This window comes from Amblyomma mixtum, chromosome 6, assembly GCF_055824585.1.
Source record: "Amblyomma mixtum isolate Tamu chromosome 6, ASM5582458v1, whole genome shotgun sequence".
In the NCBI taxonomy this organism is placed as follows: Eukaryota; Metazoa; Arthropoda; class Arachnida; order Ixodida; family Ixodidae; genus Amblyomma; species Amblyomma mixtum.
The window spans coordinates 46,489,139-46,506,851 of NC_143017.1; the positions used below are offsets into that span (position 1 = coordinate 46,489,139).

The window sequence follows — 17,713 nt, forward strand, 5'->3', positions numbered from 1 at the left end:
ATAAAACCGACCTCACGGGAATAATTAGTTTTTCATCTGGGTATTCTACAAGGCAGAGACACAGTCGCACAATAACCGCCTTTAGCACCCATAATAACTGTTTTAAGTATTCTTTCTTTCCCCGAACAGTAACTGAATGGAATCTACTAACCAATGATCAAATTTCAAAATCATCACTCTCGGCATTTGTTTTAGGTATTGTTTAGAATCGTGTTGTCTTTAACTGTTTATACGCTCCATGGATCTAATTTGTATTATATGCTTTGTCTGTGTTATTGTTTTCATTATGTATTTATTGTATCCCACCCTGCTAAAATCCCCAGAGGGGTTTGCAGTATTGATAAATAAATAAATAAATAAACCCTTTCTATGCTGCGGCTGCCAACGTTGCTTAAAGGCTGCCGTCCTCAAAGTTTACTTGTCACTGTTCTAAAATCGGAACATTGCTCATTTTTATTCCGCTTCAAAGTACACCCTTCGAGTTTTTTTGTTTCCGCATTCTCTATGGTGATTGCGGAATGCATCGCAACTATTATATTTATTATCGGCTTATTTAAAGGCTTTGAAATAATAACTGCTAAACGGGCATATTTTGGGCCTTATCATGGCAATATGTGTGGAGTCCTGCCACAAATATTGCGATACACCCGTCTTCGATTCCCACATTACGCCGGCTTGCGTAAACGCTGTCTGATTCCGAGGTTTGCGGATATTATATCGAACAGCGCGTCCGTACTCAGCGTCCCAAGCGCATGCAGTTTTTGTCGGACTAAGGCAGGTCTGGTGCATGCGTCCATAGCGAGGCTTGTGCAAAGGGCTGTTTGCAGCGCCATCCGCTGTCTAGGATGGTGGCGCTGTTAGCCAGCGCCACGTAGAGTCACTGGAGCGCCACGGGAACGGGAAAAGTACCGCGACCATCAGTGGTAACTCCAGCTCGCCTCCATATTTGGTCCAGCGCGGCTGAAGCGACGACCGCGCGGTGTGGATTTTATTTAGACTACCGCATGCTTTAAGAAATTGGTATGCTGTACAGCAGTGGGTGAAGCATAACGTTGTCTTCTTGCTAGTTAGGAAAAAAAGTGCTGCAGTTTTTGCTTGGGCGTGCATACATGCGCACTGTCACGGTAAAAAAAAAAAAAGCGATGGGGCGCCGTAAGCTCGTTGCAACTAATTTCAAATCCAATTCGTCTACATCAATCCGGAACTCCACTTCAAGAAAGTTCAAACGTAAAAATCCTGGGCTTGACAGTACACGAGTCAGGAAAGGGGACTGCTTGGTTTACTCGAGATAAAAAGCAAGCGATTCAGGCGTTGGGTCTGATTAGACGCATTGCTCCTCCTTCTCCTTCTCCTCCTTCTGTGCGGATATGCTTGCGGTTCAAAAGGCAGTTTGCTCTGTGGGCGCTGTTCCCCTGCTACCTACGGCCCGCATTGTCATTGGCACCGACACCCTTCACGTCACACGCCTACTACGACGCATCAGTTGTACTCCAGAAATTTGCCAGGACATCCATCGTGTAGCGGCAAGCACGTTGCCTACTGAGCTCACAAAGCCGTTCAGATTCTGCGACCCGCTTTGCGAGAGAGAGAGAGAAAAAAACTTTATTTACAAAGGAATTCGGGGCACGCCCCAGGGTCCCCGCACGACCCCACTGCACTCAAGTGTTTATGTTCCTGAGGTCCATAACACTGGCAGCACGGCCTGTGGCGATGGTCTGCACGGCCGGGTCCTCCGAGCGCAGCAGGGTCTCCCAGTCCTCCCAGGTCTTGAGGTTCTCTAGGACCCGCGGGGGAGGGTACGCCGGGCAGAGGGAAAGGATGTGGAGGGAAGAAGCGAAGGGTTCTGGGCATAGGGCACATGTGGGAGTGGGAAAGGATGGATGATAGTGGGCTAGGGTAAGGGGTGAGGGGAGAGAGTGTGTCTGTAGTCTGCGCCAGAGTGTTGCGTGTTTGTTATCTAGGGAGGGGTGGGGCGGGGGGTAGAGCTGGCGTGAGGCTCTGTATGCCTGGGTCAGCTCACTGAATGTGTGCATGCGCTCCTTCGTGAATCCCCGATCCGAGGCCACCTGAGCGCGGTTTAAAGAACCTCGGGCTAAAAGGTTGGCAGCCTCGTTTCCGGGATTCCCGGAGTGCGCAGGAACCCATATCAGCTCCACATGGCGGGGCGGGGTGCATCGGGCGAGTCCAGTATGCCAAAAGCAGGGACATGAACTCGGCCTCGAGAAAAATTTAAAATCGCAGTTTTGGAGTCGCTTAATATATACCGGGCTTCCGTGCGAGTGATACCTAGTGCAATGGCGGCTTCCTCTGCAGCCTCTGGAGACGTGTCTGGAGGGAGAGGTAGTGTGAGGAGGGCGGATAAAGAGGAGTCCACCACAGCTGCTGTCGCTTCATCACCCGTGCAGGCAGCGTCCACCCATACGGCGTCCTGCTCGGGGCCGTACGCTCGATGGAGTGCCTTCGCACGGGCTCTGCGGCGCTGCTCATGGTGGGACGGGTGCATATTCCTCGGGAGCGGCCTAATGAGAAGCTCCTGGTGAAGGGGTCGTGGGATGGCGAAGAGGGTTGGGTCGTTGGCCGGTATTCTGATGCCGAGGGAGTCCAGGGTATACCGACCTGTGGAAGTTTGTGTGAGCCTGATGTATTGGATCTGTCGGTGGGCCTCCACTAGTTCCCCGATCGTGTTGTGGAGGCCCAGGCCTAGTAATCTTTCTGTGGGTGTGTTGAGGGGGAGATGAAGTGCTACTCTGAATGCCTTGCGAATCAAAGCATCCAAAGCGTTTATGTCATGTTTTGATAGTTGTAAGTATGGGGTAGTGTACAGCACACGGCTGAGGACAAAGACATGAATGAGGCGACATAGGTCGCGCTCCTTCATGCCTCTATGACGTCCCGAAACACTGCGGATGAGGTGCGATATCGCGCCTACAACCTGCTTGAGTTTCTTGAGGGTAGTGGTGTTTTTGCCATCGTTCTGGATGTGCAGGCCCAATACACGGAGGGTGCCAACCTCAGGTACCGGGTCACCATCCAGTTCAATGGCAATGGGGGAGCGGGGACAGCGGTGGTTCTTAGGACGGATGAGGAGCAGTTCGGACTTCTCTGGGGAGCAAAACAGTCCGATGGTGCTTGCGTAATTTTGGGTGAGGGTGGCTGCTTCCTGTAAGGTGTTCTCTATGTCGCCGTCACTGCGGTGGGTGGTCAACAGGGTGATATCGTCGGCATAAAGAGTGTGCTTCAGGTGGAGAATTGTTGCCAATTTTCGGGCAAGGGGGATGAGGGTAATGTTAAAGAGAAAGGGGGAAAGAACGGACCCTTGAGGGGTGCCGATACTCTGAAGCGTGTAGGAGGGGGAAGACAGAGGGCCGAAGTGTATCTCAGCCGTGCGGTCAGTGAGGAATGCTTGAATTTAGGCATACGTGCGCGCACCCACATTCAATGGGGATAGAGCAGTCATGATCGCCTGATGTTCAATGCGATCAAAAGCTTTGGAGAGATCCAAAGCTAAGACTGCCTTGGTGTGACCTGGAAGAAGCGGGTCGAAAATGTCGTGTGTGAGCTGCAGCATGGCGTCCTGTGCGGATAGATGGGGGCGAAATACCACCATGGTATGCGGGTAAAGATTGTTGTCCGCCATGTGACTTGTGAGTCTCGCTAACACAACATGCTCGAGGAGCTTCCCGAGGCATGAGGTTAGCGAAATCGGGCGAAGGTTTTCAAGTGTAAGTGGTTTGTTGGGTTTAGGTATGAATATTACCTTCGCGTGGCTCCAGGACTGAGGGAGGTTGCCCTCCCTCCAGCACTGGTTGAAGTATTTCGTAATGTGGGTGATCGATTGGTCATCCAGATTACGGAGCATCGAGTTTGTGATCTGGTCTGCACCAGGTGCGGAGTTGGCGCGGAGAATCAGGAGGGCCGCTCTGACTTCCGTCTCCGTGATGTCGGTGTCGAGCGTGGGATTTGCTTGTCCTGTGTAGTGCGGTAGAGGTATGGGGCGACCACTACCCCATTTTTGCCTCGAAGAAAGGAACACCTCCCGTCGCACACGTGCTCTAATCCTTCCGTGTGCGGTAACCTTCCCCCGTGGTCTTAGCAGTGCAGAGGAGGTTGCGTTTCGCCGGATCCGGGTCGGGGTTGCCCTAACTCCGGCCGTTACACGAAAGTGGCCGCAATTCCTAGGTTTATATCCACGCCACGGACGTCCAGTCTGCAAGAACCGAAATTTTGAGGCCGACATTCACCACCTGCTGTGGGTTTGCCCGGCGTTGAAGCCGACAAGAATTCGGCACCTGGCGGCAGCGGGTCTTTCGCCCGACAATAGTGCTTCATACACCGCTTGGACACAAGGACCTCATCACCGTTCACTCCACGACTTCATTAGATCAGCGAACCTTTTTTTAATTTATTTAAGCATCGTCGTCATCTATCATTACATACCGTTTTATGTACTGAGGCAATAAGCATCGCTTTAAAAAAATTGGGAACAGCGCGCTACCTATGGGCTCCGCTGCTTGCATTTATTTTCATAGCGCTTGTAATCTGGCTGGTAATCACCAAGGTAAGAGCACGGTGCAAACTAATGGGAACAGCGGAGTACGCAGACGCCGCTCTGTTCACATTTGCTGCTTTCGCCCCTGTACATGATGAAATGCATGTCATGAATCAGCAGTGGATGTCGACAGAGGTGACTGGCTAGGAAACGGTGTTTTCCTTTCTTTTTTCGGTTAAATATGAGAAAAAATATTAGGAATGCCATTCCACTTCACCTTCTTCTTTCCAACTATTCTGACTTTCTCTAACTGATCTGGACAAAAGTGATCCTGAAACAAATAGTATAAGAATGTGTCACTTCGCGCCGCCGGCGATAAATGATTATATAGTGATTTGTAGATAAACCATAACGACTTATTCTTGTTCATTTGACCAAGTGAAACAAAAGTTAACCGCATATGTCAACGACTAGGCAATTAAATTTTCATGAGACGAAACGCAGGCGGTAATAGCGAAACGTTCTATTAGGTAGGAAAACAGTTTGACCAAGAAAGCATAACATTCATAATTTCCAATTACATATAATATACCAGACTCGAACTCCTTCAGAAATTAAGTTTTGGTCATGCAAGAACAGACACCAATGAAAGACACCACCCCAAAAGCATAAGATCGAGAAAGTGCAAATGCTGGGAGTAATGCTAGAACTAGAACACCGAAATAAAAATTTCATAACAAGAAGGAATATTGTTTAGAGGTTCTTAATATACCATAAGCATAGGCCCTTAAGTGTGCCCTAAACACAAAACAATTTGGTGCAAGAATAGTCACATGAATTGCCAACGCACTTTAAGCTAACGCCATCACATTAAAGTACATCACAGTGAAGTGTACCAGAAACGCTTACTCCATAAGGGCAGCTTTTCTTGAAGCTAATACCAGAGAACTGAACATAGGGTTCTAAGCCGTATGGAAATCTCTTCTCCTCATTGAAGAAATCAGATCAGTATTATCTTTTAGGAGCGTTAAGAGTAGGTATGCAACACTTGTCTAGTTATGTCGAAAAAAATTGCCATCGAACATTCACCGACCGTTCGCAGCTTGGCGCGTGCGATGTTGCAAAAGTATTTATGAAAGCAACAAGGGCATGCATGTCAAAAAAGAACGATAAAAAGCATCTACAATGGAAAGCAATTTTGAAACAGTCAGTTTCCTGCGCGCTGCTCGTTATTTGTGCGCCCAAAGGGATCAGTTTCCATGCGGAACACTATAACAGTCCTCCAGTCCAGTGTCCAGTCCTCGTACAGTGCATGCACATTCTCCGACAATCACGCAAAGCGCGCCGAACTTGTATCGGGGCAACGTAAATAAAGACAACCAGAATATTTGCGAATATTCAGAGACGAGCTTATCTCACAGAGGCGAGTATAGTTTGTCGGAACTAATTTCTCCCATCGGACTCTTTGCTGCTATAGAAATCGTCGCTTGGCGTCTTTTCCCCCGCTCGCAATAGCAAAGAGCACTTTGCCCGGGATTCCCGCCAGCTGCTGCATCAAAAAGCGCAGCACCCAGGCGTTCTTCGGCCTCTTGGTGGACTCGTTAAGTGCACAAGCGTCAAAACTCGAATGTAAGAGTTGTGCACGGCATTTTAAAGTCATTAAGGCAATTAGCTGATCTACGGAGCTTCCTAGGTCTGTGCTCGTACTTTGGGCGGTTTAATCGCACCTTTACTTCCATTGCTTCGCTTTTAGCCCTACTTCTGTCCGGAAGATACGATTTATCGCTATGGCCTCCAGCGCGTCAAAACGCCTACAACACCTTGCGCCGCCTCCTCACCGCGCCGCCCATACTCCGCCATTTCGACTTGACCGCTCCTACCCCTCGCCCAGTGAGTATCTGGGCGATGACTACTACGTCGTTGCCTATGCCAGTCGCACGCTCACCGAGGCTGAATCCAACTGCTCTGTAACTGAAAAGGACTGTTGGACCATTGTCTTGGCCCTTGCCAAATTCCGCCCTTACCTCTACGTCACCCTTTTGCCGTTGTTACGGGCCACCATGCGCTTTGTTGGCTGTCCTCCTTGAAAGACCCATCCAGCCGTCTTCCCAGGTGGGCTCTTCTTCTACAGGAATATGATATCCGCGTCGTCTATCGGCCCGACCGCAAGCATCAAGACACTGATGCCCTGTCCTGCTGTCCACTTCCCGCCGACATTGCCAGCCTTTCCACCTATGACACCTCACCACCAGCGCTTCCCTTTAGTGACATGCCTTCCGTGCTACGCACTGACCCCTGGATCGCCTCTCTTCTCACTTTTCTCATCAACCCAGCGGCTGCTTCTCCGTCACGTGCGCTCCGCCGCCATGCTTCCCACTTTGCCACTCGTAGTAATCTCCGCTATCGCCGCAACTACAGCTCAGATGGTCGCAAATGGTTGTTTCTTATTCCTCGCCACTTGCGCAGGCAAACATGCGCCTATTTCCACGCTGACCCGCAGTCCGCTAACGCGGGAGCTTTCAAGACTTACGCCCGAATCCGGCTGGGCTATTACTGGCAAGGCATGTACACCTTCGTACTCAAATACGTCCACTTATGCCTCGCCTGTCAGCGTCGCAAGACGTCTCTTCATCGTTCTGTTGATCAGTTGCAGCCGCTCCCTTACTTACCACGTTCTTTCGATCGCATCGCCATTGTTCTCTACGGCCTGCTTCCGTACTCTGCGGCCAGCAACCATTGGGCTATCGTTGCGGTTGACCATCTGACGCAGTGTGCCGAAGCCGCCACCCTTCCGGCTGCCACAGCGACAGACGTCGCCTCGTTCCTTCTGCAGTGATTCGTCCTTCGTGACAGTGCGCCTCGTGAACTACTTAGTGACTGCGGACGCGCATTCTCGTCCGATGTAGTCAAAACCATGCTCACCCAATGCAACGTCACTCATCGAACCACCTCCGCCTGTCATCCGCAGACCAACTGCCTCACCGAGTGATTTAGCCACACTCCCTATGTGGGTCACTTCTAAGCACTCCAGTTGGGATCTCATTCTTCCATATGTAACTTACGCATACAATACCGTTGCGAAATCCACTACCGGTTTCCCTCTTTTCTTCTTTACGGCCGTCATCTGTCTGCTAAATAGATACCATTCTCCTTTACCACCCTGACGTCTCTGAATATACCCCTATATCTGAAGCCGCGCAATATGCCGAAGACTCGCCGAATCGCCCGCTCACTCACGACTGACACATATATACTATCGCCAGAAATCCCGCTACAACTATCACCCCGTCCTGGACTTCTCTACTAGCGCCTTTGTGTTGCTCTGGGTACCGTCGAGTACCTCTGGGCTGTCCTCAAAATTTCTTGCCAAGATCCACGGCCCTCTGCGTCTTGGAGTCGACACCTGCTGTTAACTACGACGTAGAACCCTTCACGCTGTCTTCCGACCTCCCCCGGCACGGGCGTGAGACAGTTCATGGCCAGCACCTGAAGCCCTACTATGACCCCGCCATTTTGACGCCACCGTAAGTGGTCAGGATGGCTCCTCTTCTCCCCGGTGATGGTCGTAAAGCAGAAGACGCACATTTGTGCGAAAGACGAAGATGTACAGCCTTTGTCAAAAGTTTAGAGCCCAGGGGGTTTGCTTCTAAGCACTGTTGTGGCGCTCCTGCAGCACTTGTGGAAGTCCTACGCATCGGAGGGAGCAGGACCAAAAATTTTCTTACCTGCAGGTGATTTGGGACGCGGAGGTCGCATTACGAGCAAATCAGTGCAGGCCAGAAGCAAACCCCCTGGGCTCTAAGCTTTTGACAAAGGCTGTACGTGCGCTTCAGCGGCATTGCCGTCGCCGCATGTGTCTCTGCTCGACCTGGCTTACCTCGGACTGTTTTCACCACTGCTCCCGTCGTCCCAGTTCCTTTAAATAAACTCCCGTCTTACAAGTTGAAGGAACTGCGCAATGGAAGTTTTTAACGTTGGCTATGAACATAATTCTCGTTTTATTTTTCTTTAAAACCTTACTGCTCACTGGTGCGGTGTTTCTCTGTTTCTTCTCAGTATATTCCAATAATGTTTCAATGTAAGTATATTCCAATAATCTTTCAATATAAAGCAAAACTTGATGAACTGACTTCCTTGTTTCACCATATCATTTTATTGACATGTGTTTTACTTAATAATTGTATGCACCTTTCGCTTACTTGCGTATTTTAATTCCGGTTCCGCCTCGTTTTCTTCATATATATTTACTTTACCCCTGTAGCATGCGTTCCATTATTTGATCACTCCTTGTCTTTGAATGTCATATTCTGCGGCATGCCTTGAAGTCAAGCCTTCTTCGAGCTTTTCGCCTCTGCTGCAAGCATTTTTGATACGTGAATGAAATGGATTGCGTTGCATTGTTTGCTTTGGTAACAACCACGCTTTTTATTGTGGCTATGACAGCCAATCAGCAGAAAGCTTTTTTTCATAGCAATGCTGTTTCCTCAACACCCGCCCTCCCATCTTAGAAAAAAAAATCCAAAAACTAAAAGAATGCGCACCTGCAAATAACAGAAAAACTTTGTTTCCCTCTTTGACTTCCACATTCTTTAAAATGCCATCCCAAAACAAAGGAATAAATCAAAGAAACTGACGCGACGTGGCATAGTACCACGTCACGGCAGGCATGCATCATTTACTGGTTCTATTTGTGCAGGTAAGTTATACCTAGATAATGCTGCTTCACCGCAGAGCGATGTCTACTGTCTGTTTGTGGTGTCGTGCCTAACAAAGTTATCTAACACTCTGAAACGCCTTCTGTGGCCTGTGTCGCCATGCTGTGGGTATTTTTTCTGTTTCTCCGTACTAATAAACTATCACTCACTTTAAACCAAGGCGGCTCAACGTGTTGGTTCTAGGTAGGCACACATCCAGGCTCCCTAAAATCTCGGCGCGTCGCCTGTAGTGCGCTCGTTTCGTGGAGAACTTTTCAACAAGAGCAGGAGGGCGCCGCAATATTCGACACTGAGCTTTTTTTGTAGTACAGAAAAAAAAACTGTAACGACGCTTAGGCCACCTTAAGAGTGGAATGTGACAGCATTAGATTTCAGATTTGTCACAAGTTTCGGTGACGTCACAAAGTCATGTGACCTTACTCGGCCAGTCATTAACTTAACTGCCACCTGTCCCAGTGGGCAGGTTATGATGGCGTCACAAGGTCACATGACTTCTACCATTCAGAGCGGCCCAGCAGGGCAGGTTGTCAGGACGTCGCATTCTCACGAGACCTGTCTGAACCAACCAGCGAATTTCGTGACATCAGACGGCGGATTTTGTTGCTGACGTCAACTATAATGTTATCGCATTAAAAGAACTGTGGATTAAAGTCCCCAACGCTCTCCCACAGCCCAAATAATGTGTGCTCAGTGTATCATGAAAAGGTGTATACACGGCAAACAGCAGAAGTAGGAACGCAGTCAACGAAACACGACAGGCCCACACAACCGCAGACTGGCATCCTTCATTCTTCGTGAAATTCTTTATTCGAATGAAAAGCGTTCCCAGTCGCGTGAATTTCTAATCTAATTCAAAAGGTAAAGTTCTCAAACGCTGGAAAGCTGCCAATGTCGTATTTAATAATATTTACACATACCGGCCAAAGACACATTTATGTGAACATAAAATACTGGTTCATGGAGTAAAAGGCTGTACAAATTTCAACGTTGGTGGTACACGCACGGTACGCTTCACAAGCGCAAACAAAAACCACGCAGAGTTCGCTGAGAGTGCAGGTTCAAAGGGAAACTGATGACGAATTGGTCTTCTTGATATATCAGGGACCGGCACCTCGTGGCCGACAGCCATTCGGAAATCAGCTCACGCTCTGCTCCGTCTCATCCTCCACACAGCTGGGCTGCCTTGTGGTGCAAGTACTCATATGGCCAGCACATTGTGGGCTCGGCTCTGCAGCCAAGGTTGTACACAAGGTACAATTCCGTCGCCCGACCCGCAGACAGTTGGATTCCCTTGAAGCGGATAACCGTGAGAACATGCGTGCTATAAATTATCTACCCCTTCTTACACCAATACGCGTGCTTCGGGAATACGCTCAACTTAACACACTAACAGATGCCGCAAACAGAGTTGCAAACAGCCTCGCCCCTACCTCAAGAGCGCATACTGCATACAGGTTCATCAGATGCTACAGAGCGGAGAGTTACCGCTTTCTCGAGTCCCACTAATACAGTCCATCCCATCAAACCCCACATGACATATACGTGCACCCTTCTGACATTGCTGTGTTTTGCAGCGCCATAGCCTCTCTCCCCCTCGTCCCCACATTTAATACAGCGCGCCTCTACACAGACTCCCTAGCGGCTTAGGGCTGTTCGTCGCACGTTTCAAATTGCGCAGTCAATTCATCAGCTCGGCACACAGCACCCCTGTCCTGTGCACACATGCATTGGATTAGCGGCCATGCTCACGATCTGTATAACACACCTTGAAGCCCCCGACGTACGACCAGCCACCTTTCCTACTTTCCTCACCTCCACTCCTGTCTCACGTACGCATCATGATAGTCGTAGAAAACAGTACAATCTGGACGAAACACGCTGACTGTTTAACGCGCTGCTACCGGGAAGTTCAGGACGGTTAACGTGACACAGATGAATAACACGGGGCAAACACGCACTCACAGCTATGGTTCATTGAAAAACAAGATGAAGTTATTCATTTCATAGGCATGCCCAGATCAATGCACACAAGCACATCTATTTCAATGAGCTGTGTCATAGATGTGCGTTAACGCCATTTCCTTATAAGTTTTACCCCTTCCGCCGTTAGCGTGATGGAGAGGGGACTTACGCACTTCGTTAGCCTCGCGGTTCTCAAAAACCACTCTTATCTCTGGATCTTTTTTTGTCGGGCGCACGAGATAAGATTTTTGTTCCTTCGAAGCGAGTTGCGCATTTGTGCCTTGCGCAGAGCGAGGCAAGGTGGTCAGGCCCTGATCAATATTAGTTGTCCAATGTTTATACCGTGCCTCGCACTAGGACACCTGCCAGTCTGGCCTACGTAACACTTGCAGCATGGCAGGGAAATATAAACGATACCCGAATCACAATTTCACATTTGTTCGTTCTCCTTTCCCTTCGGTTCATTGTTCATCTTTTCGCAGAAGCCCAAGTGGTGGGGGGAGGGGGGTACAAGGATTATATTTGTTTGTGACTCTTTTAAGATTTTTAATGTATGGACTTGCACACCCAGAGTGTGGAAAAGCTCGTTGAGATAGGATTGCTTGTGTTCATTGCCTTGGGCATGCGCATCGAATGTATAAATGTGTACCTTGTTTCTGAATCAACCACAACTCTAAGTAGGCGCTTGTCTTGCGTTACACGTCTGTGTCCAGTTAACCGCCTCGTAGTTTCCCACTGGTAGCTCGTGAGACCTTGAGTTTGTGTAAACAATTAGCCCCAACTTTACCCTTGCTTAAAAAAAACACAAAATAAAGATGAAAACACACGCTCTAAGTTGTCTTTCACGTGCTTTCGTGTTTTGTCCAATTTTAGCTGTTTTCTACGACTATATTGAACCTCGTCCCATACACTGGCGATTTTCGCGACCTAGAGGGGCGCTACAGAGGAATCATTCAGGCGTTAGCCTAAGCAGATTCGCGCTTATTTTGAAATTTAACTATACAGCATATCGCTTGTTCGTGCATGGTGGCAGTCTCGTGTGATCCAAGCAGTTTTATTTCTCGTAGGTGGAAAGAAATAAGCGCTAGACGAGAACAAATCTGTCGTTTAAAAACGGAAGGCTAGAATGCGGACCCACACAGTCGACGTGCGCTTTCTACATCGGCGATGAAGACTCTTGAACAACAAGCAAGTGACAAAACTTGAAGGGCGATTTTTCGCATTTATAGCAATTACATGTATGCTAGACCCAGTGATTCTAATGCTGCGTGCGCAGAAAACGCAGAGCAGAAAGAGCTTAGGATTTAGCTTCTCACCATTCTGCCAAGAGCGCGAAAAACCGATTATTAACCACGCGCTACATTAAATACAAATTTAGAACTCCAACCATGCTTATATACAGGGGGAAACAGAGCAATGAGGTCACCTTTTTCGGTGCGCTATTTTCTAGGGCAACTAACCAGGCCTTGTGCTCACAGTTTTTTCGTAACCAATCTGTGGAATCACGTCATGAATTTCACACAGTTATGACATGATTATTTGCTTCAGGTTCCATATTCTTACCATCCGCCGGTCTGACTGACTGATTTCAGTGAGAGCACGCGAAGGCATATGGCAGTAAAAAAAGCGAAAAAAGAATAACAATGAACGTGATTATGAATGAAATCATTATCCATTACATCCACCCTTCCTGGCTGTCTGCTGATAACGTGCGTTATCGCCATACACGATGCCATATTAAGGCCTCCCAATTACAGCAACATTCATGCGCTAAACTCTTCCCGCTTGAAATCCGCCCGTTAGCCATTTGTGCTAGGCGATATTCGTCTACAAGTAGCGCCTCGTATTAACATAAGCTGTTCCAAACCGGGAAGAACCGAGTCTTTAGCAACATAGGCTCGTTGCCTTACAAGAACTGCTCTGTCATGGTACTGCAGACGTTACTCTACAGCGTGGAACATTTCCGTTCCCATGTTCTTTGTGCACTGCTGGCAGCGTAAAACTCCTGCAGTTGAACTCGGCACCGCTTCCATCTAGTTGACGCTGCAAGGTTTGCGTAACATCGTCTCCCAGATAACCACTTACGCAACGGAGCAAACGACGCGGTTAAGGACGTGCCGATCCTTCTACACAAATTCGCGGCCCCACCGCAGCTAGGGGTAGATTTAGGGAAAATCGCAAGAGCGAATCGCAAGTCCTGCCCAAACGAATACGCATGCTAATTTCTTCGTGTTCGCACTCTGTCCCGTTTGGTCTTACTCTGGGGAAGGAGGTATCCGTGCGCCTGATCCGGGCAGGGACGGGTATAACCCCATCTGTTCGTCATCGTTGGCTTGATAAACGGCTGACAACGGGTGACAAATGGCCGTATTGTGGCGCTTCAATGAATATGTGTGATGCGCGGCACTTGTACATGCCCCCAGCAAAGGCTTCTGTGCGAAACGTTGTTGTTACTGCGACTGAAGCAAGGATGAAAAGGAAAGTGCACGGGCCTGCCCACTGATTCGAGCTGAGCCACAATCGCTGCCATGTGCAGACAGACGGGAGTTTAAAGATGTGAGAGGAAAGATTGTAAGAGTAGACGCGCTTCGCAAACACCTGTCCGCCGAATCGACGACACCGGCTGTTACATATACCACAGTGGCCCCCCTCCCCGTATCCTCAGTGAGGTAGGCCTGCAGTGGAACCTCGAAGGTGACTATGATAAGTGGAGATTTTGTAAAATCGCTACAGTTGCAAATTTTGCGGCATCCTTACCATCCTTTCTCATCCCCTGCACTCTAAACCCACGAAGCTTTCATGAGCTGTAAAAGGTAATAAATTTAAATACAGTTCAGCATGACATGCTCTCTGGCTAGTTCGTCTCTATTTTGAACAGCCACGGTGAAAGCCATGGCACGCGGAATCATGGAATCATTTCTGATCAAAAAGAATAACCACGACTGCATCAGTGGTTGGACAGTGGCGCTGTACCGATGTGAAATTACCTTTTTTTATTTTTTGCCGTATGTATTGCTAATGGAGCACTTTTTATGCAGTGTTTCGTACTTTCGATGGCCGTTCTTTTCGCGCATGTGCCGTCCTCCTTGATTACGCCTCTGTCCAAAAAATAATCGACTTTCACTCTCTGAGAACGAACGGGAGCGGAGAAAAAAGTGCGCTTGAGCAGAACAGCAAAAACAGCGGTACTAGCTTCTAGAAATACGGGTGCCACTGTCAAGGCTCTTTGAACTCTGATAAACGCGGCAAACACGTCAAGTGTGAATGGGTATGGGACCGAAAGCGCTAGACCATGAAAGACGTTCGCCACTGGCGCTTAGGTTTCACTATAGAAAGTAAAGAAAAAAACGTTTCTTCGCAGTTTTGGCTCTACAGCGCTTCCATTTCGACCGATTCGTCGATACTACGTTTTCAGAAACGAATGGTGCTACCATATACCTCCAGCATTCCTGAGTTTTATCACTCCATGCGGCCCGACGACTGCCGTCCTGCAACAGCCACTCGCACTGCGGTGGGCCGCCACACCCGCTATCTATTCGTCGCGCATGTCTCTCATCGGAGAATGTCGCAGTTGAAGACACCACCGAGACGACGCATCCATTCGGTGGGATTGCTTCGCACAAGAAACCGGCCGCCATTCGTGACGTGGCGGGTTGCACGCATGCCTCCCCCCGCATCGCTCGATGGCGGCAGGCGACGCTAGTGTGGGCGCTGCATGATCTCCTTGATCCAGTCCACGTAGTTGGCCACCTTTGTGTACACGTCCGGAAAGCCCTTCTTGGCGCATCCGGAGCCGAACGACGTGATGCCCGTCAGGTGCCAACGGCCGAACAGTTTGCACTGCAGCGGCCCTCCAGAGTCACCCTGCGACATGAAAGAAAAGGCGTCTGCAGCCATCTCCAATGTGTGCAGTAGGTCGGTCAAATGTTTAGGGGAATCCCCCAAGGTGGAGTAGATTTGTAATAAGGGAGTAAGTACTGATTAACATCCACCCAAGCGTAGCCATACGGCTTCAAAGGAAATAAGCTCTACAGCTTTCTCAGAAACTTCGTAGTTAAAGGAAAATTCGTCCTGGTCCGGGGTTCGAACCCGGGACCACCGCTTCACCGGAGCAGTCGCTCTACCAATTGAGCCGACCGGGACGGCAAGCTTATGGTAGGGCGAGAGCGAATTGATCAGTAACTCGAAGTGGGAAGAGTGTTGGTCAAATGTTTAGGGGAATCCTCCAAGGTGGAGTAAATTTGTAATAAGTAGATTGTAATTGTGGAGTAGTTTAAGCGTGCTTAACGCATTTGTCACGACTGAAACATAGTTGTGTAAGACAGGTCTTCGGCTCCCGAACTCTCGGCGGCTGGCTTAAGGGAGAAGACGACGAAGACAACGGCACCGATGCTCGTGCGTATGCGCTGATCGCTGCCGCTGGGACTGATCGCTGCCTCCGGACTGAACCGAGACGTACCGCTAGCCGTTCGCGACGCAGCGCCTTCGTAGACGTCCTACACTACAGCTGCATAAATATGACAAGAAACAACTTGTCAAATTCGTCGCAGTGTAATGCAGTGACCACAGAATGGCAAGGTCTCGAATGAGCCTTGACTTGAACAGGGACCGAGTTAAGCTAGTGAGGCAGAAAACCATCAAACAGTGAAAGTAGAGGAGTTCAGGATCTCACTGCAAAACACATATGCGACTCTAACCGAGGACGACGACCTTAATGCTCAAGCAATGAAAGATAATCTCAAAGCTGTCATTACGGATTACGCAGTAGAAGTATGCGGAAGAATGATTAGACAGGGTTCGGGCAAGTTCTGTCAGCAGACGAAAGGTCTGATTAAGAAACGCCCAAGGATGAAAGCCTCTAACCCCTCAGACAGAATAAAACCAGCAGAGCTATCAAAGCTAATCAGTAAGCCAAGGTGACCGACGTAAGGAAGTATAATATGGAGAGAATAAAGCATGCTCTAAAGAACGGAGCTAGACTAAAAGCAATGAAGAGGAAACTAGGCATAGGCAAAAATCAGATATGCGCTTAAGAGACGAAGAGGGAAATGTTTTTAGCAACATCAATAAGATAGTTAAAGTAGCCGCAGCGTTCTACACAAATTTATACAGCAGCAAATTTAATGCGGACGTAAATCAGATAAGCAGTATCACACATCAGTGCGATATCTCGCCAGTAAAGAAAGCCTTAGAAGCAATGCAAACGGGGAAAGCGGCTGGTGAGGATCAAGCAGCAGCAGATCTGTTGAAGGACAGTGGAGAGATTTTGCCAGAAAAACTATAGCCGCCCTCTGTACGCAACCCCTTATGACCGCGATTGTACCACAAGCTTACTAAGGTAATCGGTAATCAATCAGGACAACCTTAGATTTCAATCAACCAAATGACCAGGCAAGCTTTCGTAAAGGGTACTCGACAATACACCATATTCACATTATCAATCAGGTGAAAGAAAAATGCGCAGAATATAGCCAGCCCCTATATAGAGCCTTCAATGATTACGAGAAAGCATTTGACTCAGTGGAAACTTCGGCAGTCATCAGGTATTGCGGAATCAGGGTGTAGAAGAGCCTTCTGTGAAAATAATAGTTTGGTGTGGTTTATTAAGGTTTTACGTCCCGAAGCAACTTAGGCTATGACGGATGCCGTAGTGAAGGGCTCCGGAAATTTCGACCAGCTGGGGTTCTTTAACGTGCACTGACATCGGACACTACACGGGCCTCTAGAATTTCGCCTTCATCGAAATTCGGACGCCACGGCCCGGAACGAACCCGCGTCTTTCGGGTCAGCAGCCGAGCACCATAACCACTGAGCCACCGCGGCGGGGCGAAAGTAATGGAATATCTAAAATGACTGCACAGCTAGCATAGTTTTCCATAAAGTCAGCAATAAAATTCAAATAAGAAAGGGTGTCAGGGAGGGTAACATGACCTCTCGAATGCTGTTCACCGCCTGTTTACAGGAGATATTCAGAGACCTTGCCTGGGAACAGTTGGGGAAAAGAATTAATAGAGAACACCTTAGTAGTCGGCGATTGTCTGATGGCATCGCCTTGCTAGGTCATTCAGAGGATAAACTGTAAAGCATGATTAGTGGCAGACATGGATAGTGTAATGGTGGGTCTAAAAAGTACTATGCAGAAAACCAAAGTAATGTTAAGCAGTCTTTGACGGCAACAGCAGTTCACAATTCATAGCGAGCCGCGGGAAGTATTAAGGGAATACATCTACTTAAGGAATGGAGGGACCGCAGACCGGATCACGAGTCAGGAAGGAAACATGAAGATGCTGACACTCTGTCACGTGCACCCGTAGAGTTGGCGCATGACAGTGCGGACGACGACAGCTATTTTCTTGGCGCCATGAATTCGTCTGATTTAAAGGCCCGGCAACGTGCCGATAAAGACCTAAAACCCGTTATCGATCGTTCGGAGGGCCAGGAGTCTACCGTTCCCCGACAAATCTCCAAAAACCTGTCCTCCTTCTGTATACGCGAAAAGCGCAAGCAAGAAAAGCGCAAGCAACAGCGACCGACCCTATGTTCTGGT

The 17,713-nt window shown here is 48.7% G+C and overlaps 1 protein-coding gene across 1 annotated transcript in view; it reads right to left on the reverse strand.

The window, feature by feature from the left end:
* Positions 1–14,865: 14,865 nt before the first annotated feature.
* The window catches only part of LOC149338980 (tryptase-2-like), a 41,149-nt gene continuing 38,301 nt past the window's right edge, over positions 14,866–17,713 (reverse strand). The window contains exon 6 of the mRNA XM_089550844.1: positions 14,866–15,030. Coding sequence (XP_089406970.1) covers positions 14,866–15,030 — 165 coding nt within the window. The remainder of the gene's footprint in view (positions 15,031–17,713) is intronic.